At 44.9% G+C, this 23,292-nt stretch overlaps 1 protein-coding gene across 1 annotated transcript in view; it reads right to left on the bottom strand.

Annotated features, from left to right (window-relative positions):
- Positions 1-23,292, bottom strand: part of larp1 (La ribonucleoprotein 1, translational regulator) — a 177,152-nt gene that overhangs the window by 92,638 nt on the left and 61,222 nt on the right. The window contains exon 3 of the mRNA XM_067995931.1: positions 7,166-7,225. Coding sequence (XP_067852032.1) covers positions 7,166-7,225 — 60 coding nt within the window. The remainder of the gene's footprint in view (positions 1-7,165; positions 7,226-23,292) is intronic.

Raw genomic sequence — 23,292 nt, 5'->3', positions numbered from 1 at the left:
CCGAGTAAAATTGAAGTCAATGGGAATCAGGGGGAAAACTCTCCAGTGGCTGGAGTCATACCGAGCACAAAGGAAGATGGTAGTGGTTGTTGGAGGCCAATCATCTCAGCCCCACAACATCGCTGCAGGAGTTCCTCAGGGCAGTATCCTAGGCCCAACCATCTTCAGCTGCTTCATCAATGACCTTCCCTCCATCATAAGGTCAGAAATGGAGATGTTCGCTGATGATTGCACAGTGTTCAGTTCCATTCGCAACCCCTCAGATAATGAAGCAGTCCGTGCCCGCATGCAGCAAGACCTGGATAACATCCAGGTTTGGGTCGATAAGTGGCAAGTAACATTCGCGCCAGACAAGTGCCAGGCAATGACCATCTCCAACAAGAGAGAGTCTAACCACCTCCCCTTGACATTCAACGGCATTACCATTGCCGAATCTCCCACCATCAACATCCTGGGAGTCACCATTGACCAGAAACTTAACTGGACCAGCCATATAAATACTGTGGCTACAAGAGCAGGTCAGAGGCTGGGTATTCTGCAGCGAATGACTCACCTCCTGACTCCCCAAAGCCTTTCCACCATCTACAAGGCACAAGTCAGTATTCTCCACTTGCCTGGATGAGTGCAGCTCCAGCAACACTCAAGAAGCTCGACACCATCCAGGAGAAAGCAGCCCGCTTGATTGGCACCCCATCCATCACCCTTAACATTCACTCCCTTCACCACCGGCGCACTGTGTACCATCCACAGGATGCACTGCAGCAACTCGCCAAGGTTTCTTCGACAGCACCTCCCAAACCCGCGATCTCTATCACGTGGAAGGACAAGAGCAGCAGGCACATGGGAACAACACCACCTGCACCTTCCCCTCCAAGTCACACACCATCCCAACTAGGAAATACATCGCCGTCCCTTCATCGTCGCTGGGTCAAAATCCTGGAACTCCCTTCCTAACAGCACTGTGGGAGAACCTGCACCACCACCTTCTCAAGGGCAATTAGGGATGGGCAATAAATGCTGGCCTCACCAGCAATGCCCACATCCCATGAACGAATAAAAAAAGCATCACTGGGTATCTGTATAAGACATGGTGTGATAGAGACACTATAGGGACAGTACCACTGGGTATCTGTATAAGACATGGTGTGATAGAGACACTATAGGGACAGTATCACTGGGTATCTGTATAAGACATGGTGTGATAGAGACACTATAGGGACAGTACCACTGGGTATCTGTGTAAGACAGGGTGTGATAGAGACACTATAGGGACAGTATCACTGGGTATCTGTATAAGACAGGGTGTGATAGAGACACTATAGGGACAGTATCACTGGGTATCTGTGTAAGACAGGGTGTGATAGGGACACTATAGGGACAGTATCACTGGGTATCTGTATAAGACAGGGTGTGATAGAGACACTATAGGGACAGTATCACTGGGTATCTGTGTAAGACAGGGTGTGATAGGGACACTATAGGGACAGTATCACTGGGTATCTGTATAAGACAGGGTGTGATAGGGACACTATAGGGACAGTATCACTGGGTATCTGTGTAAGACAGGGTGTGATAGAGACACTATAGGGACAGTATCACTGGGTATCTGTGTAAGACAGGGTGTGATAGAGACACTATAGGGACAGTATCACTGGGTATCTGTGTAAGACAGGGTGTGATAGAGACACTATAGGGACAGTATCACTGGGTATCTGTGTAAGACAGGGTGTGATAGGGACACTATAGGGACAGTATCACTGGGTATCTGTATAAGACAGGGTGTGATAGGGACACTATAGGGACAGTATCACTGGGTATCTGTGTAAGACAGGGTGTGATAGGGACACTATAGGGACAGTATCACTGGGTATCTGTATAAGACAGGGTGTGATAGGGACACTATAGGGACAGTATCACTGGGTATCTGTGTAAGACAGGGTGTGATAGGGTCAGTATCACTGAGTAAAGAAAGTTAGGGAAAGAACCTGCATTTATATAGCACCTTTCACAAACTCAGGACATCCCAAAGCAGTTTACAACCAATGAAGTACTTTTGAAATGTGGTCACTGTTGTAATACAGGAAACACAGCAGCCAATTTGCACACAGCAAGATCCCTTAAACAGCAATACTGTCCAGATATTGCTGTTCGTCAAGCAGTATCGTGGGATCTTTTACATCCACCTGAGGGGACAGATGGGGCCTGGGTGTAACGTCTCATCTGAAAGTCGGCACCTCCAACAGTGCAGCTCTCCCTCAGTACTGGCACTGGGAGTGTCGGCCTGGATTATGAGCTCAAGTCTCTGGAGTGGGACTTGAACCCACGACCTTCTGACTCAGAGGCGAGAGAGAGACCCACTGAGCCACGGCCAACAGCTGTGCAACACAGTGTGTGATAGTAACACTATAGGGACAGTATCACTGAGAATCTGTAGAACACAGGGTGTGATAACAATGTACATGTGTGTACATATGTGTATATACGTGTGTGTATATGGTGTCTGTATATGCATGTATATATACGGGGTGTCTGTACACATGCATATTGGGCGTGAGTTTGTATGTACACATAGTGTGTGTGTGTGTTGCCTGTATATATGCGGTGTGTGCGCACACACGGTCATACACGCAGTGCGTACATGTGCGCATACATGTAGTGCATGTGTACACGTATATAAACGTTGCATATATGATGCGAGTATACATATATGATGTGTGTACACATTTGGTGCACATGTATGCATTTGGTGTGCACGTATATACATTTATATATGATGTGACTACATACATTTATATACATCTGGTGCGTGCATATGCATGTGTATTTTACATATATATATATGATGCGTGCTAATGCGTGTCTATGTACGTGTGTCTGGTAGCAGTTGGTGCCTGAGTAATGATGTCACTGTCTGCCCATCCGAGAATGTCTTCCTACCTCCCTCACAACCAGTGTCTGATCCGCAACATGACGTTTGCTCCAATTCCACGGGACTCCACTTTAATTAATATTCTCGTCTGCATAACCCTAATCGAATGCCTCCTGATAATCCACATACAGCATAACCATTGCTTCTCCTCTATCTACCACCTCACTCACTGTCAATAACTCATGTCTAACAGGTTAGTTAGACATGACCTACCTTTCAAAATACAACACTGATTCTCCCTAATCACCTTATACTTTCCAAGTGTTACTGATCCATTCTAGCAATTTTCCCACTACTGATGTTAAACTCACTGGGCCTGTAGTTTCCTACATTACAACAGTGACTACACTTCAAAAGTACTTCACTGGCTGTGAAGCTCTTTGAGGCATCCTGAGGTAATGAAAAGCACTGTATAAATATGAGTCTTTCTTTCTTCCTTAATTTATTATTTCTATCAAAAGCTATATAACGCTTTCAAACAATATAACACGATGAATTGTAGGGTGTTACTGTACACTGTGTTGAATTGAACGCTCACCCAGCACTGGACTGTTACTGTTCCCAGTTTAGGTAACAAGGATCTGTCAATGAGCTGCACATACACTGACATCCAGTGACAGGAGTGGGTACTGCAACAACGTAAAAAGTCAAGGAAAAGTGAAAAACTGCAGATGATGAAAATTCAAAACAAAAACAGAAAATGCTAGAAACACTCAGGTCAGGAAGCATCGGTCAGACATCAGATCCAGTAACATTTCAGGTGTGGACTCTTTGTCAAACCTGGAAGTGCATTTAAAAGGGAAAAGGACACACACCCGCCCACACCCAAAAACATTAGTGGGATTAGTTTGGGATTGATACAGGGCTATGGGGAGAGAGTGGGGCAGTGGGATTAGTTTGGGATTGATACAGGGCAATGGGGAGAGATTGGGGCAGTGGGATTAGTTTGGGATTGATACAGGGCGATGGGGAGAGAGTGGGACAGTGGGATTAGTTTGGGATTGATACAGGGCTATGGGGAGAGAGCGGGGCAGTGGGATTAGTTTGGGATTGATACAAGGCTATGGGGAGAGAGCGGGGCAGTGGGATTAGTTTGGGATTGATACAGGGCTATGGGGAGAGAGCGGGGCAGTGGGGTTAGTTTGGGATTGATACAGGGCTACGGGGAGAGAGTGGGGCAGTGGGGTTAGTTTGGGATTGATACAGGGCTATGGGGAGAGAGTGGCAGTGGGATTAGTTTGGGGATTGATACAGGGCTATGGGGAGACAGCGGGGCAGTGGGATTAGTTTGGGGATTGATACAGGGCTATGGGGAGACAGCGGGGCAGTGGGATTAGTTTGGGGATTGATACAGGGCTATGGGGAGACAGCGGGGCAGTGGGATTAGTTTGGGATTGATATAGGAGTATGGGGAGAGTGTGGGGCAGTGGGATTAGTTTGGGATTGATACAAGGCTATGGGGAGAGAGTGGGGCAGTGGGATTAGTTTGGGATTGATACAAGGCTATGGGGAGAGAGCGAGGCAGTGGGATTAGTTTAGGTTTGCTGTAGTGAACAGTCAGTACAGGACACAGTACGCTGATGGCCACGTTCTGGACTGTAGAAGTCTCGTTCAATGGCTCGTCGAGAAAACTCGGTAACATTTTGTTTGCAGTGAGAGTCAGCACCTTCAGGGGAGTGGGGAGTCGGGGTTTCAGAGACTGAACCCTAGCAAGAGTCAGGAGAGGAGAGGGTCGGAAAAGACTGAAAGGAACAACATTTTTTTTGATATATTAGTTCATGAGATGGCGTCACTGGCGAGGCCGGCATTTATTGCCCATCCCTAATTGCCCTTGAGAAGGTGGTGGTGAGCCGCCTTCTTGAACCGTTGCAGTCCGTGTGGTGAAGGTTCTCCCACAGTGCTGTTAGGAAGGGAGTTCCAGGATTTTGACCCAGCGACAATGAAGGAACGGCGATATATTTCCAAGTCGGGATGGTGTGTGACTTGGAGGGGAACGTGCAGGTGGTGTTGTTCCCATGTGCCTGCTGCTCTTGTCCTTCTAGGTGGTAGAGGTCGCTGGTTTGGGAGGTGCTGTCGAAGAAGCAGTGCATCCTGTGGATGGTACACACTGCAGCCACTGTGCGCCGGTGGTGAAGGGAGTGAATGTTTAGGGTGGTGGATGGGGTGCCAATCAAGCGGGCTGCTTTGACCTGGATGGTGTCGAGCTTCTTGAGTGTTGTTGGAGCTGCACTCATCCAGGCAAGTGGAGAGTATTCCATCACACTCCTGACTTGTGCCTTGTAGATTGTGGAAAGGCTTTGGGGAGTTAGGAGGTGAGTCACTCGCCGCAGAATACCCAGCCTCTGACCTGCTCTTGTAGCCACAGTATTTATATGGCTGGCCCAGGATGTTGATGGTGGGGGATTCGGCGATGGTAATGCCGTTGAATGTCAAGGGGTGGTGGTTAGACTCTCTCTTGTTGGAGATGGTCATTGCCTGGCACTTGTCTGGTGCGAATGTTACTTGCCACTTATCAGCCCAAGCCTGGATGTTGTCCAGGTCTTGCTGCATGCGGGCATGGACTGCTTCATTATCTGAGGGGTTGCGAATGGAACTGAACACTGTGCAATCATCAGCGAACATCCCCATTTCTGACCTTATGATGGAGGGAAGGTCATTGATGAAGCAGCTGAGATGGTTGGGCCTAGGACACTGCCCTGAGGAACTCCTGCAGCAATGACCTGGGGCTGAGATGATTGGCCTCCAACAACCACTACCATCTTCCTTTGTGCTGGGTATGACTCCAGACGCTGGAGGGTTTTCTCCCTAATTCCCATTGACTTCAACTTTACTCGGGCTCCTTGGTGCCACACTCGGTCAAATGCTGCCTTGATGTCAAGGGCAGTCACTCTCACCTCACCTCTGGAATTCAGCTCTTTTGTCCATGTTTGGACCAAGGCTGTAATGAGGTCTGGAGCCGAGTGGCCCTGGCGGAACCCAAACTGAGCATCAGTGATCAGGTTATTGGTGAGTAAGTGCCGCTTGATAGCACTGTCGTCGACACCTTCCATCACTTTGCTGATCATTGAGAGTAGACTGATGGGGCGGTAATTGGCCAGATTGGATTTGTCCTGCTTTTTGTGGACAGGACATACCGGGGCAATTTTCCACATTGTCGGGTAGATTTTTTTAAAATTCGTTCACGGGATGTGGGCGTCACTGGCAAGGCCGGCATTTATTGCCCATCCCTAATTGCCCTCGAGAAGGTGGTGGTGAGCCGCCTTCTTGAACCACTGCAGTCCGTGTGGTGACGGTTCTCCCACAGTGCTGTTAGGAAGGGAGTTCCAGGATTTTGACCCAGCGACAATGAAGGAACGGCGATATATTTCCAAGTCGGGATGGTGTGTGACTTGGAGGGGAACGTGCAGGTGGTGTTGTTCCCATGCGCCTGCTGCCCTTGTCCTTCTAGGTGGTAGAGGTCGCTGGTTTGGGAGGTGCTGTCGAAGAAGCCTTGGCGAGTTGCTGCAGATGCCAGTGTTGTAGCTGTACTGGAACAGCTTGGCTAGAGGCGTGGCTAGTTCTGGAGCACAAGTCTTCAGTACTACAGCCGGGATGTTGTCGGGGCCCATAGCCTTTGCTGTATCCAGTGCACTCAGCCGTTTCTTGATATCACGTGGAGTGAATCGAATTGGCTGAAGACTGACTTCTGTGATGGTGGGGATATCGGGAGGAGGCTGAGATGGATCATCCACTCGGCACTTCTGGCTGAAGATGGCTGAAAATGGAAGTAGAAGTTACAGATTTCACTTCCATCCGAGCCCCCTCAGTTAATTGGGCGAATAGCCTGAAGCCTTCCTGCAGACATTTGTGACTTGATGTCCGTCACCAGCAGCAAGTGAGCAGCGTGTGTCACAGTGTGTGCATTGTAGGCTCGTTACAGGGACTGAGCTGTGATGACCATGCTGTCAATAAACGGTGACCAATGGCAGCTCTCGATGCAGTGTAAGCCCACCACGACTCATCAAACCTAAAACCCTCTCCCTCCCCATGCAGGAGTTCATTATTGCAGTCTGAATGACATCGAGGCCAGGCTCACTCGGCCAAAGTTAACCTCAGGGATCTGGCCTCAGTATTCCAGCTAAACCAGCTGTGTTTCTGCAGAGCTCCAGCCCTGGGCCCTCGAATCCCAGCTGAGAATTCACCAACAATAAAAGTTAGACCATTTTTTGAAGTGAAGAAAGTCAGGCACAGCAATACCTTATTATTGACGATTTCACCGGGTGTGGGCCAGCTTGTGGTGTCACCAAAATCGCTGACCTGTTAATGGAAAAAAATCCCCATCAGATTGTTTCAAACAAGAAGTTTTAAAGTTGAACACAATCAGGCCACAATTGAGCTATTTGGACAAAATCTAAATCCCATTTATACAAAGAAAATTAGACTCTATAACGACACTTGTTTGTTTCATTTCAACACCCCTGAATGAAGCAATAATCATTCGCTCGAGTGCAGACAGTCGCTGCGACAACGGGCACCAGACTGAATGAACCAATCCTGCATTTACACCGTGGGACAGAGGACGTGGCATGGAGCCCAACAACAACTTGCATTTATATAGCGCCTGTAATGTAGTGAAACATCCCAAGGCGCTTCACAAGAGAGTGATCAAACAAAATTTGACTTAAAAACTTTTTGAACTTTAAGAACGTAAGAAATAGGAGCAGGAGTCGGCCATCCGGCCCCTCGAGCCTGCTCCGCCATTCAATCAGATCATGGCTGATCTTCTACCACAACTCCACTTTCCCACCCGATCCCCATATCCCTTGATTCCCCTAGAGTCCAAAAATCTATCGATCTCAGCCTTGAATATATTCAATGACTGAGCATCCACAGCCCTCTGGAGTAGAGAATTCCGAAGATTCACAACCCTCTGAGTGAAGAAATTCCTCCTCATCTCAATCCCTTATCCTGAGACTATGCCCCCTATTTCGAGACTCTCCAGCCAGTGGAAACATCCTCTCAGCATCTACCCTGTCAAGCCCCCTCAGAATCTTATGTTTCAATGAGATCACCTCTCATTCTTCTAAACTCGAGAGAGTATAGGCCCATTCTACTCAACCTCTCTTCACAGGACAACCCTCTCATTCCAGGAATTAATTTAGTTGTATGGTAACCATATCTAGCCCACATACTGCAGCTCGCAACTGTCTGGCCCATCCTACTGCCAGACAACTTGTACGTCGGCAGCAAGTCAGTAAGGATGTAACTGTAATGTGATTCCTCACACATCTCACAGCGTGCTGTCACACTACGACTCACCTGCATCCGTACAGAAGTACGGGTGAATGGTGACAACTATAACTCGGGGACATGCGGGAGTGTTGCAACACTGCCACCTGTTCTGTGCCTCGACAGGTCCGTGATGTTCAAGTTCTGCAGCATAAATCCAACATCATTTAGACCAGGAAGACGAGGAGCAAAATTCAGCAGTGCTGCAATACCTCAAAGCAGTTTGATTCCAAACAGTTTAGTTGTTTTAGTAATAGTAATAGTAGGTACAGCACAGGAGGAGACCACTCGGCCCATCGTGCCTGTGCCGGCTCTTTGAAAGTGCTATCCATTTAGTCCCACTTCCCCTGCTCTTTCCCCGTAGTCCTGCAAATTTTTCCCCTTCAAGTATTTACTCAATTCCCTTTTGAAAGTTACGATTGAATCTGCTTCCAACAGGCAGTTTCAGGCAGTGCATTCCCGATCATTACCACTCGCTGCGTAAAACAACGTTCCCTCATGCTGTCTCTGGCTCTTTTGACAATCACTTTAAATCTGTATCCTCTGGTTACCAACCCTTCTACCTCTAAAAATAGATTCCCCATATTTACCCTGTCAAAACCGTTCATGATTTTGAACACCTCTATTAAATCTCCCCTTAACCTTCTCTGCTCTAAGGAGAACAATCCCAGCTTCTCCAGTCTCTCCACATAACTGAAGTCCCTCATCCCTGGAACCAATCTAGTAAATCTCCTCTGCACCCTCTCTAAGGCCTTCACATCTTTCCTAATGTGCAGTGCCCAGAATTGAACACAATACTCCAGCTGAGGCCTAACCAGTGTTTTATAAAGGTTTAGCATAACTTCCTTGCTTTTGTACTCTATGCCTCTATTAATAAAACCCAGGATCCCATATGCCGTTTTAACAGCCTTCTCAACTTGTCCTGCCACCTTCAAAGATTTGTGTACAAAAACCCCCAGGTCTCTCTGTTCCTGCACCCCCTTTAAAATTGTACCATTTAGTTTATTTTGCCTCTCCTCATTCTTCCTACCAAAATGCATCACTTCACACTTCTGTGTGTTAAATTTCATCTGCCATGTGTCTGCCCATTTCACCAGTCTGTCTCTGTCCTCCTGAAGTCTGTTACTATCCTCCACATTGTTTACTACATTTCCCGAGTTTCGTGTCATCTTCTTTAGCCAATTTTGTATCCACGCTGCCACTGACCCTTTAAACCCATGGGTTTTAATTTTGCTAACAAGTGGTAATTTATCAAATGCCTTTTGAAAGTCCATAAACACATCAACCACACTCCCCTCATCAACCCTCTCCGTTACAAAGAACTCAATCAAGATACTCAAACATGATTTTCCTTTAACAAATCCGTGCTGACTATCACTTATTAGCCCAGACTTTTCCAAAGTGCCAGTTTATTGTGTCCCGGATTATTGTCTCTAAAAGTTTCCCCACCACCGTTAGGCTGACGGGCCTGTAATTGCCAGGTTGATCTCTCTTCCCTTTTTTGAACAGGGCTGTAACATTTGTAATCCTCCAGTCCTCTGGCACCATCCTCAAAAAGAAATAACGGAAATAGTGGGGAACCGAGGGTCTAATGAGAGTGAGGAACTTAAGGTAATTAATATTAGTAAAGAAAAAGTACTGGAGAAATTAATGCTACTAAAAGCCGACAAATCCCGTGGACCTGATGGCCTACATCCTAGGGTTCTAAAAGAGGTGACTGCAGAGATAGTGGATGCATTGGTTTTGATCTTCCAAAATTCCCTAAATTCTAGACCGGTCCCCATGGATTGGAAGGTAGCAAATGTAACCCTGCTATTCAAGAAAGGAGGGAGAGAGAAAACAGGGAACTACAGGCCAGTTAGCCTGACATCAGTCGTCAGGAAAATGCTGGAATCCATTATTAAGGACGTGGAAACAGGGCACTTAGAAAATCATAATATGATTAGGCAGAGTCAACACGGTTTTACGAAATGGAAATCATGTTTGACAAACCTATTAGAATGTTTTTTGAGGATGTAACTAGCAGGTTAGATAAGGGATGTCGTATATTTGGATTTTCAAAAGGCATTCGATAAGGTGACACACAAGAGGTTGTTACACAAGATAAGGGCTCATGGGGTTGGGGGTAATATATTGCCATGGATTGGTTAACAGACAGAAAACAGAGAGTAGGAATAAACGGGTAGTTTTCAGGTTGGCAGGCTGCAACTAGTGGGGTGCTGCAAGAATCAGTGCTTGGGCCTCAGCTATTTACAATCTATATCAATGACTTAGATGAAGGGACTGAGTGTAATGTATCCAAGTTTGCTGAGTGGGAAAGTAAGCTTCGAGGAGGATGCAAAGAGGCTCCAAAGCGATAGACAGGTTGAGTGAGTGGGCGAGTGGAGTATAATGTGGGGAAATGTGAAATTATCCACTTCGGTGTGAAGAATAGAAAAGCAGAATATTTTTTTATGAAGGTGAGACATTAAGGAATGTTGGTGATTAGAGGAATTTGGGTGACCTTGTACGCGAAACACAGAAAGTTAACATGCAGGTACAGCAAGCAATTAGGAAGGCAAATGGTATGTTAGCATTTATTGCAAGCGGGTTGGAATATAAGAGTGAGGAGGACTTGCTGCAATTATATAGAGCTCTGGTCAGGCCACATCTGGAGTACTGTGTACAGTTTTGGTCTCCTTACATTTTTTAAATTCATTCATGGGATGTGGGCATTGCTGGCGAGGCCGGCATTTATTGCCCATCCCTAATTGCCCTTGAGAAGGTGGTGGTGAGCCGCCTTCTTGAACCGCTGCAGTCCGTGTGGTGAAGGTTCTCCCACAGTGCTGTTAGGAAGGGAGTTCCAGCATTTTGACCCAATGACGATGAAGGAACGGCGATATATTTCCAAGTCGGGATGGTGTGTGACCTGTAGGAGAACGTGCCGGTGGTGTTGTTCTCATGTGCCTGCTGCCCTTGTCCTTCTAGGTGGTAGAGGTCGCAGGTCGCTGTCGAAGAAGCCTTGGCGAGTTGCTGCAGTGCATCCTGTGGATGGTACACACTGCAACCACAGTGCGGCAGTGGTGAAGGCAGTTAGTGTTTAGGGTGGTGGCGGATGGGGTACCAATCAAGTGGGCTGCTTTGTCCTGGATGATGCCGAGTTTCGAGTGTTGTTGGAGCTGCACTCATCCAGGCAAGTGGATAGTATTCCATCACACTCCTGACTTGTGCCTTGTAGATGGTGGAAAGGCTTTGGGGAGTCAGGAGGTGAGTCATTCGCTGCAGAATACCCAGCCTCTGACCTGCTCTTGTAGCCACAGTATTTATATGGCTGGTCCAGTTACGTTTCTGGTCAATGGTGACCCCCAGGATGTTGATGGCGGGGGATTTGGTGATGGTAATGCCGTTGAATGTCAAGGGGAAGTGAACAAACTCCTACTTGTTGGAGATGGTCATTGCCTGGCACTTGTCCGGCGCGAATGTTACTTGCCACTTATCAGCCCAAGCCTGGATGTTATCCAGGTCTTGCTGCATGCAGGCACGGACTGCATCATTATCTGAGGGGTTGCGAATGGAACTAAACTCTGTGCAATCATCAGCAAACATCCCCATTTCTGACCTTATGATGAAGGGAAAGTCATTGATGAAGCAGCTGAAGATGGTTGGGCCTGGGACACTGCGCTGAGGAACACCTGCAGCAATGTTCTGGGGCTGAGATGATTGGCCTCCAACAACCACTATCATCTTCCTTTGTGCTAGGTATGACTCCAGCCACCAGTTTTTTCCCCGATTCCCCCTGATTTCAATTGTACTAGGGCTCCTTGGTGCCACTCGGTCAAATGCTGCTTTGATGTCAAGGGCAGTCACTCTCACCTCACCTCACCTCTGGAATTCAGCTCTTTTGTCCATGTTTGGACCAAGGCTGTAATGAGGTCTGGAGTAGAGTGGTCCTGGCGGAACCCAAACTGAGCATCGGTGAGCAGGTTATTGGTGAGTTAGTGCCGCTTGATAGCACTGTCGACGACACCTTCCATCACTTTGCTGATGATTGAGAGTAGACTGATGGGGCGGTAATTGGCCGGATTGGATTTATAGAATCATAGAAGTTACAACATGGAAACAGGCCCTTCGGCCCAACATGTCCATGTCGCCCAGTTTATACCACTAAGCTAGTCCCAATTGCCTGCACTTGGCCCATATCCCTCTATACCCATCTTACCCATGGAACTGCCCAAATGCTTTTTAAAAGACAAAATTGTACCCGCCTCTACTACTGCCTCTGGCAGCTCGTTCCAGACACTCACCACCCTTTGAGTGAAAAAATTGCCCCTCTGGACCCTTTTGTATCTCTCCCCTCTCACCTTAAATCTATGCCCCCTCGTTATAGACTCCCCTACCTTTGGGAAAAGATTTTGACTATCTACCTTATCTATGCCCCTCATTATTTTATAGACTTCTATAAGATCACCCCTTAACCTCCTACTCTCCAGGGAAAAAAGTCCCAGTCTGTCTAACCTCTCCCTGTAAGTCAAACCATCAAGTCCTGGTAGCATCCTAGTAAATCTTTTCTGCACTCTTTCTAGTTTAATAATATCCTTTCTATAATAGTGACCAGAACTGTGCACAGGATTTGTTCAGCTTCTGTGGACAGGACATAACCTGGGCAATTTTCCACATTGTCGGGTAGATGCCAGTGTTGTCGCTGTCCTGGAACAGTTTGGGAAGAGGCGTGGCTAGTTCTGGAGCACAAGTCTTCAGCACTACAGCTGGGATGTTGTCGGGGCCCATAGCCTTTGCTGTATCCAGTGCACTCAGCCGTTTCTTGATATCACATGGAGTGAATCAAATTGGCTGTGATGGTGGGGATATCGGGAGGAGGCCAGGATGGATCGTCCACTCGGCATTTCTGACTGAAGATGGTTGCAAACGCATCAGCCTTGTCTTTTGCACTCGCGTGCTGGACTCTGCCATTGTTGAGGAATGGGGATGTTCACAGAGCCTCCTCCTCCTGTTAGTTGTTTAATTATCCACCACCATTCACGACTGGATGTGGCAGGACTGCAGAGCTTTGATCTGATCCGTTGGTTGTGGAATCGCTTAGCTCTGTCTATAGCATGTTGCTTCCACTGACTAGCATGCATGTAGTCCTGAGTTGTAGCTGCACCAGGTTGGCACCTCATTTTTAGGTACGCCTGGTGCCCTCAGTGCGAAGACGGGACTTCGTCTCCCCAAGGACTGTGCGGTGATCACTCCTACCAACACTGTCATAGACAGATGCATCTGCGACAGGTAGATTGGTGAGGACAAGGACAGGTAGGTTTTTCCCTCGTGTCAGTTCGCTCACCACCTGCCGCAGGCCCAGTGTGGCAACTATGTCCTTCAGGACTCTGCCAGCTCGGTCAGTCGTGGTGCTACCGAGCCACTCTTGGTGATGGACATTGAAGTCCCCCACCCAGAGTACATTTTGTGCCCTTGCTACCCTCAGTGCTTCCTCCAAGTGGTCCTCAACATGGAGGACGACTGATTCATCAGCTGAGGGAGGACGGTAGGTGGTAATCAGCAGGAGGTTTCCTTGCCCATGTTTGATCTGATGCCATGAGATTCCATGGGGTCCAGAGTCAATGTTGAGGACTCCCAGGGCCACTCCCTCCTGCCTGTATATCACTGTACCGCCACCTCTGGTGGGACAGGACATACCCAGGGATGGTGATGGAAGAGTCTGGGACGTTGGCTGAAAGGTATGATTCTGTGAGTATGGCTATGTCAGGCTGTTGCTTGACTCGTCTGTGGGACAGCTCTCCCAATTTTGGCACAAGTCCCCAGATGTTAGTGAGGAGGACTTTGCAGGCTCGACTGGGCTTTGTTGCCTGTCGTGTCCTATGCCTAGTGGTCCGTCCGGTTTTATTCTTATGACTTTTTATAGCGAGATTGGACAACTGAGTGGCTTGCTGGACCTTCCTAGGTTTCCTTCCCTGAATGACATCAGTGATCCAGATGGGTTTTTATGACAATCTGGTAGTTTCATGGCCACCATTACTGATACTAGTTTTTTTTTATTCCATTAATTGAACTTAAATTCCCCAGCTGCCTTGGTGGGATTTGAACTAATCACTCTGGATTATTACTCCAGGCCTACTGGTCCTGTAACATAACCACTATGCTACCGTACCTGAAAGGATCTACTTGCCTTAGCGGGGGTACAACGAAGGTTCACTAGATTGATTCCTGGGATGAGGGGGTTGTCCTATGAGGAGAGTGGCTTGACAGGGTAGATACTGAGAGGCTGTTTCCCCTGGCTGGACAGTCTAAAACTAGGGGGCATAGTCTCAAGATAAGGGGTCGACCATTTAGGGCCGATATGAGGAAAAGTTTCTTTACTCAGAGGGTTGTGAATCTTTGGAATTCTCTACCTCAGAGGGCTGTGGATGCTGAGTCATTGAGTATATTCAAGGCTGAGATCGATAAGATTTTTGGACACTAAGGGAATCAAGGGATAGGGGATCGGGCAGGAAAGTGGAGTTGAGGTTGAAGATCAGCCATGATCTTACTGAATGGCGGAGCAGACATGAGGGGCCGTATGGCCTTCTCCTACTCCTTTTTCTTAAGTTTGTATGTTTTTATATCGAAGGAGGATTGTGGCCAGAGCCTCCGCAATTTCCACCCTTACTTCCCTCAGTAACCGAGGATGCATCCCATCTGGACTGGGTGACTAATATTTTAAGTATCTCCTCTTTATCTATTTTTATCCTGTCCAATATCGTTACTACCTCCTCCTTTACTGCAACAAAGGCAGCGAACTCTTCTCTAGTGAAGACAGATGCGAAGTATTCATTTAGTACTTCAGCCATGCACTCTGCCTCCACAATGAGATCTTCTTTAGAACATAAGAAATAGGAGCAGGATTAGGCGATACGGCCCCTCGAGCCTGCCCCGCCATTCAGTCAGATCATGGCTGATCTTCGACCTCAACTCCATTTTCCCGCCCGATCCCCATATCCCTTCATTCCCTTAAGAGTCAAAAAATCTATCGATCTTAGCCTTGAATATATTCAACGAGTCAGCATCCAAAGCCCACTGGGGTAGAGAATTCCAAAGATTCACAACGCTCTGAGTGAAGAAATTCCTCCTCATCTCAGTCTTAAATGGTCGATCCCTTATCCTGAGACTATGCCCCCTAGTTCTAGACTCTCCAGCCAGTGGAAACAGCCTCTCCGCTTCTACCCTGTCAAGCTCTGTGAACATCCCCATCCTCAACAATGGCAGAGTCCAGCCAAGGGAAACAATCTCTCAGCATCTAGCCTGTCAAGTCCCCTCAGAATTTTGTATGTTTCAATGAGATCACCTCTCATTCTTCTAAACTCCAAAGAGTATAGGCCCATTCTACTCAATCTTTCCTCATAGGACAAGCCTCTCATCCCAGGAATTAATCTAGTGAACCTTCGTTGCACCGTCTCTAAGGCAAATATATCCTTTCTTAGATAAAGAAACCAAAACTGTACACAGTACTCCAGGTGTGGTCTCACCAAAGCCCTGCACAATTGTAGTTAAGACTTCCTTACTCTTGTACTCCAAGCCCCCTTGCAATAATGACCAACATTGCTTCCCTAATTGCCTGCTGTAACTGCATACTAACTTTTTGTGTTTCCTTTGTGACACCCAAGTCTCTCTGAACACCAACATTTAATTGTTTCTCACCATTTAAAAAATATTCTGTTTTTCTATTCTTCCCAAAGTGAATAACCTCACATTTCCCAAATTATACTCCATCTGCCACCTTCTTGCCCACTCACTTAACCTGTCTATATCGCTTTGCAGACTCTGTGTCCTCCTCACAGCTTACTTTCCCACCTAGCTTTGTATCGTCAGCAAACTTGGATACATTACACTCGGTCCCTTCATCTAAGTCATTAATATAGATTGTAAATAGCTGAGGCCCAAGCACTGATCCTTGCGGCACCCCACTAGTTACAGCCTGCCAACCTGAGAATGACCTGTTTCTTCCTACTCTCTTTTCTGTCCATTAACCAATCCATGCTAATATATTAACCCCAACCCCATGAGCCCTTATCCTGCGTAACAACCTTTTATGTGGCACCTTATCAAGTGATTTTGAAAATCCAAATATACTACATCCCCTTTATCTACCCTTCTAGTTACATCCTCAAAAAACTCTAATAAATTTGTCAAACACGATTTCCCTTTCATAAAACCATGTTGACTCTGCCTAATCATATTATGATTTTCTAAGTGCTCTGTTACCACTTCCTTAATAATGGATTCCAGCATTTTCCCGAGGACTGATGTCAGGCTAACTGGCCTGTAATTCCGTTTTCTCTCTCCCTCCTTGAATAGTGGGGTCACATTTGCTACCTTCCAATCTGCTGGGACCGTTCTAGAATCTGGGGAATTTTGGACGATCATAACCAATGCATCCACGATCTCTGCAGCCACCTCTTTTAGAACCCTAGGATGTAGGCCATCAGGTCCAGGGAATTTATCGGCTTCTAGTCCCATTAGTTTCTCAAGTACTTTTCTCTACTTATATTAATTACTTTAAGTTCCTCCCTCTTATTTACCCCTTGGTTCCCCACTATTTCCGGTATGCTTTTTGTGTCTTCTACTGTGAAGACAGATACAAAAGAGACGGTAGATGAGGGCATTGCAGTTGATGTGGTGTATATGGACTTTCAAAAGGCGTTTGATAAAGTGCCGCATGGTAGGCTTATCATCAAGATTGCAGCCCATAAAGGGGGCAGTAGCAACGTGGATACAGGAAACAGTAGTGGTGAACGGTTGTTTTTCAGACTGGAGGAAGGTGTACAGTGATGTTCCTCAGGGGTCAGTGCTGGGACCACTGCTTTTCTTGATATATGTTAATGACTTGGACTTGGGTGTACAGGCCACAATTTCAAAATATGCAGATGACACAAAACTTGGAAAGATATTGAACAGTGAGAAGGATAGTGATAGACTTCAAGAGGATACAGACAGGCTGGTGGAATGGGCGGACAAGTGGCAGATGAAATTTAATGCAGAAAAATGCGAAGTGATGCATTTAGGTAGAAAGAACGAGGAGAGGCAATATAAACTGGAGGGCACAATTCTAAAAGGGGTACAGGAACAGAGAGATCTGGGGGTATATGTACACAAATTGTTGAAGGTGGCAGGGCAGGTTGAGAAAGCGGTTAAAAAAGCATACAGAATCTTGGGCTTTATATATGGAGGCAGAGTACAAAAGTATGGAAGTCATGATGAATCTTTATAAAACACTGGTTCGGCAACAACTGGAGTATTGTGTCCAGTTCTGGGCACCGCACTTCAAGATGTGAAGGCCTTAGAGAGGGTGCAGAAGAGATTTACTAGAATGATTCCAGGGATGAGGGACTTTAGTTACATGGATAGACTGGAGAAGCTGGGGTTGATCTCCTTGGAACAGAGATGGTGGCGAGGAGATTTGATAGAGGTATTCAAAATCATGAAGGGTCTAGACAGAATAGATAGAGAGAAACTGTTCCCATTGGCAGAAGGGTCAAGAACCAGAGGACATAGATTTAAGTTGATTGGCAAAAGAACCAAAGGCAACATGAGGAAAAACTTTTTTACACAGCGAGTGGTTAGGATCTGGAATGCACTGCCCGAGGGGGTGGTGGAGGCAGATTCAATCATGGCCTTCAAAAGGCAACTGGATAAGTACTTGAAAGGAAAAAATTTGCATGGCTACGGGGAAAGAGTGGGACTGGCTGGATAGCTCTTGCATAGAGCTAGCGTGAACTCGATGGGCTGAATGGCCTTCTTCCGTGCTGTAGCCTATGATTCTAAAATATTTGTTTAACGCATCTGCCATTTCCTGATTCCCCATTATAATTTCTCCTCTAAGGGACCAGCGTTTATTTTTGCTGCTACTCTTCCTCTTTACATATTTGTAGAAGCTCTTACAATCGTTTTTATATTTCTTGCTAGTTTACTTTCATATTCTATTTTCTGTTTTTTTTAAATCAATTTTTTGGTTGTCCTTTGCTGGTTTCTAAAACTCTCCCAATCCCCAGGCTTTCTACTCTTCTTCCAATCTAATCTATTCTTAACTTCTTCAGTTAGCCACGGGTGGATCACTTTTCCCGTGGAGTCTTTATTTGTCAATGGAATGTATATTTGTTGAGAATATTGAAATATTTCTTTAAATGTTTGCCATTGCTTTTCAACCATCACACCCTTTAATTTAATTTCCCAATCTACCTTAGCTAACGTGCCCCTCACACCTATGTAATTGGCTTTATTTAAGTTTAAGATGCTAGTTTCTGACTTAAGTACGTCACTCTCAAATTCAGTGTGAAATTCTATCATATTATGATCACTCTTCCCCAGAGGATCCTTTACTGTGAGATTACTAATTAACCCTGTCTCATTACACAAGATCTAAAATAGCCTGTTCCCTGGTTGATTCCATGACGTATTGTTCTAGGAAACGGTCTCGAATGCATTCCATGAACTCGTCTTCCAAACTACTTTTGCCAATTTGATTTGCCCAGTCTATATGAAGATTGAAGTCCCCCATGATAATTGCATTACCTTTGTTACACGCTCCTATTATTTCATGATTAATACTCTGTCCAATGGTATTGCTACTATTAAGGGGCCTTTAAACTACTCCGTGTTTTCTGCCCCTTGTTAATTCTTATTTCCACCCAGACTGATTCTACTTCCTGATTTTCCGAGCCGAGATATTGTAGTAATGTGTAGAGTGAATCCTGTACAGATATTGTAATGTGTAGAGAGAATCCTGTACAGATATTATAATGCTGGCCTTGCCAGCGACACCCACATCCTATGAACAAATGAAAAAGAGAATCCTGTACAGATCTTGTAATGTGTGGAGTGAATCCTGTACAGATATTGTAATGTGTAGAGTGAATCCTGTACAGACATTGTAATGTGTAGAGTGAATCCTGTACAGACATTGTAATGTGTAGAGTGAATCCTGTACAGACATTGTAATGTGTAGAGTGAATCCTGTACAGACATTGTAATGTGTAGAGTGAATCCTGTACAGACATGGTAATGTGTAGAGTGAATCCTGTACAGACATTGTAATGTGTAGAGTGAATCCTGTACAGACATTGTAATGTGTAGAGTGAATCCTGTACAGACATTGTAATGTGTAGAGTGAATCCTGTACAGACATTGTAATGTGTAGAGTGAATCCTGTACAGACATTGTAATGTGTAGAGTGAATCCTGTACAGACATTGTAATGTGTAGAGTGAATCCTGTACAGATATTGTAATGTGTAGAGTGAATCCTGTACAGATATTATAATGTGTAGAATGAAACCTGTACAGATATTGTAATGTGTAGAATGAAACCTGTACAGATATTGTAATGTGTAGAGTGAATCCTGTACAGATATTGTAATGTGTAGAGTGAATCCTGTACAGATATTGTAATGTGTAGAATGAAACCTGTACAGATATTGTAATGTGTAGAGTGAATCCTGTACAGATATTGTTGTAATGTGTGGAGTGAATCCTGCACAGATATTGTAATGCGTAGAGTGAATCCTGTACAGACATTGTAATGTGTAGAGTGAATCCTGTACAGACATTGTAATGTGTAGAGTGAATCCTGTACAGATATTGTTGTAATGTGTAGAGTGAATCCTGCACAGATATTGTAATGCGTAGAGTGAATCCTGTACAGACATTGTAATGTGTAGAGTGAATCCTGTACAGACATTGTAATGTGTAGAATGAAACCTGTACAGACATTGTAATGTGTAGAGTGAATCCTGTACAGACATTGTAATGTGTAGAGTGAATCCTGTACAGATATTGTAATGCGTAGAGTGAATCCTGTACAGACATTGTAATGTGTAGAGTGAATCCTGTACAGATATTGTAATGTGTAGAGTGAATCCTGTACAGATATTGTTGTAATGTGTAGAGTGAATCCTGTAAAGATATTGTTGTAATGTGCAGAATGAAACCTGTACAGACATTGTAATGTGTAGAGTGAATCCTGTACAGACATTGTAATGTGTAGAGTGAATCCTGTACAGATATTGTAATGTGTAGAGTGAATCCTGTACAGATATTGTTGTAATGTGTAGAGTGAATCCTGTAAAGATATTGTTGTAATGTGCAGAATGAAACCTGTACAGACATTGTAATGTGTAGAGTGAATCCTGAACAGACATTGTAATGTGTAGAGTGAATCCTGTACAGATATTGTAATGTGTAGAGTGAATCCTGTACAGATATTGTAATGTGTAGAGTGAATCCTGTACAGACATTGTAATGTGTAGAGTGAAACCTGTACAGACATTGTAATGTGTAGAGTGAATCCTGTACAGATATTGTTGTAATGTGTAGAATGAAACCTGTACAGACATTGTAATGTGTAGAGTGAATCCTGTACAGACATTGTAATGTGTCGAGTGAATCCTGTACAGATATTGTAATGTGTAGAGTGAATTCTGTACAGATATTGTAATGTGTAGAGTGAATCCTGTACAGATATTGTAATGTGTAGAGTGAATCCTGTACAGACATTGTAATGTGTAGAGTGAATCCTGTACAGACATTGTAATGTGTCGAGTGAATCCTGTACAGATATTGTAATGTGTAGAGTGAATTCTGTACAGATATTGTAATGTGTAGAGTGAATCCTGTACAGATATTGTAATGTGTAGAGTGAATCCTGTACAGACATTGTAATGTGTAGAGTGAATCCTGTACAGACATTGTAATGTGTAGAGTGAATTCTGTACAGATATTGTAATGTGTGGAGTGAATCCTGTACAGATATTGTTGTAATGTGTAGAATGAAACCTGTACAGACATTGTAATGTGTGGAGTGAATCCTGTACAGACATTGTAATGTGTAGAGTGAATCCTGTACAGACATTGTAATGTGTAGAGTGAATCCTGTACAGACATTGTAATGTGTAGAGTGAATTCTGTACAGATATTGTAATGTGTGGAGTGAATCCTGTACAGATATTGTTGTAATGTGTAGAATGAAACCTGTACAGACATTGTAATGTGTGGAGTGAATCCTGTACAGACATTGTAATGTGTAGAGTGAATCCTGTACAGACATTGTAATGTGTAGAGTGAATCCTGTACAGACATTGTAATGTGTGGAGTGAATCCTGTACAGACATTGTAATGTGTAGAGTGAATCCTGTACAGACATTGTAATGTGTAGAGTGAATCCTGTACAGACATTGTAATGTGTAGAGTGAATTCTGTACAGATATTGTAATGTGTGGAGTGAATCCTGTACAGATATTGTTGTAATGTGTAGAATGAAACCTGTACAGACATTGTAATGTGTGGAGTGAATCCTGTACAGACATTGTAATGTGTAGAGTGAATCCTGTACAGACATTGTAATGTGTAGAGTGAATCCTGTACAGACATTGTAATGTGTGGAGTGAATCCTGTACAGACATTGTAATGTGTAGAGTGAATCCTGTACAGACATTGTAATGTGTAGAGTGAATCCTGTACAGACATTGTAATGTGTAGAGTGAATCCTGTACAGACATTGTAATGTGTAGAGTGAATCCTGTACAGACATTGTAATGTGTAGAGTGAATCCTGTACAGACATTGTAATGTGTAGAGTGAATCCTGTACAGACATTGTAATGTGTAGAGTGAATCCTGTACAGACATTGTAATGTGTAGAGTGAATCCTGTACAGATATTGTAATGTGTAGAGTGAATCCTGTACAGATATTGTAATGTGTAGAGTGAATCCTGTACAGACATTGTAATGTGTAGAGTGAATCCTGTACAGACATTGTAATGTGTAGAGTGAATCCTGTACAGACATTGTAATGTGTAGAGTGAATCCTGTACAGACATTGTAATGTGTAGAGTGAATCCTGTACAGATATTGTTGTAATGTGTAGAACAGCTGGTGATCGGCCTCCTTTGCACATTGATCTGCAACATGCCTGTGCTTCACTAATTATCCATTAATACTTTTAACTATTCGCTAATTGTTCCATTTCCATTAGCTGTTGGATTTTACTGCCGAATGGTTTTCTGAAGTTTAACGACCAATTTAAATCTGAACAAGGCGCTGCAGCAAAGCCCCGTGGACTCTTAGCTTCCACACTTCACCCTGTAATAGTTGTGTATCTTTTGTCCAATGCAGCTCGCAATCTGAAAGCTGGCAGAACTAATTTTGGCTCCCCGAAGGGAAGATAAGAAACTGACACATGGAGTAAATAAGCAGTATTTTAAGGCACCATCTCAGCATTAGATAAATTTAGCTTTCCAAAAGGAGGGCTGTGGGAAGCTGTAACTTATGAGACGACAGCATTCAACATGTAAACTCCCCATCTATTCTGAATCTTGACATTAGTGGTGTAAATGGAGAACGTAATCGTTGCAAGTGTTTCTGGACACACTTCCCAAATTCCTACGTGCACACTTTGTTGGTTAAAGTGGACGAAATCCTCGGCTGCACACCCAGATTTGATAAATGTACCATCATGGCACAAGACTGCTCTGCATCTGTACATTGCACAACCGATTCTTCATCCACGTTCCCTCTCTGGGTAAAGGAAACAGAGTTTAAGCAGCTGCCTTCTAAACAATTGACTTTAAACTGCCCTGATTGGAAGCAGAGGGGCTGGTGGGGTAGAGGACACATTTTCGCAGCAAAGAGGCGATGCCACCTCCTACATCAGCACATCTGTCCAACCACGTTTACTGCAGAAACACCGATCCTCTTCAAACACACCGCACAGGAACGTTTGTCCCAAGACTAGCTCCACGGGGATGCTCAGGGACCTTCCTGTTAGGCTACACTGCGCAATCTACTACACTCAAACAATCCAAAAACAACGTGCATTGCTACAGTGCCGTCAACCTACAAAATGTTAACGGTGCTTTACAAAAGCAAGTTGCTCTTCACAGAGTAATAGTGAGAGAAACAGAACACTAAGTCAGGGAGGATGCATGATGATGAGTGAAGTCTTGGGAGAAAAGATGAGATTTCAAAAAGAAAGAAAGAGAAGTAAAGAGGAGGGGTTTAGGGAGGGATTTCCAGAGAGCAAGATCTACATGGCTGATAGTTCTAGCAGTGGTGAGGTGGGGGGGGAGGGG

The sequence above is a fragment of the Heptranchias perlo genome, chromosome 14, assembly GCF_035084215.1.
Source record: "Heptranchias perlo isolate sHepPer1 chromosome 14, sHepPer1.hap1, whole genome shotgun sequence".
NCBI classification, from domain to species: domain Eukaryota; kingdom Metazoa; phylum Chordata; class Chondrichthyes; order Hexanchiformes; family Hexanchidae; genus Heptranchias; species Heptranchias perlo.
Note: the sequence above shows the minus strand (reverse complement) of the source record. Positions and strands in the feature narration are given on the sequence as shown.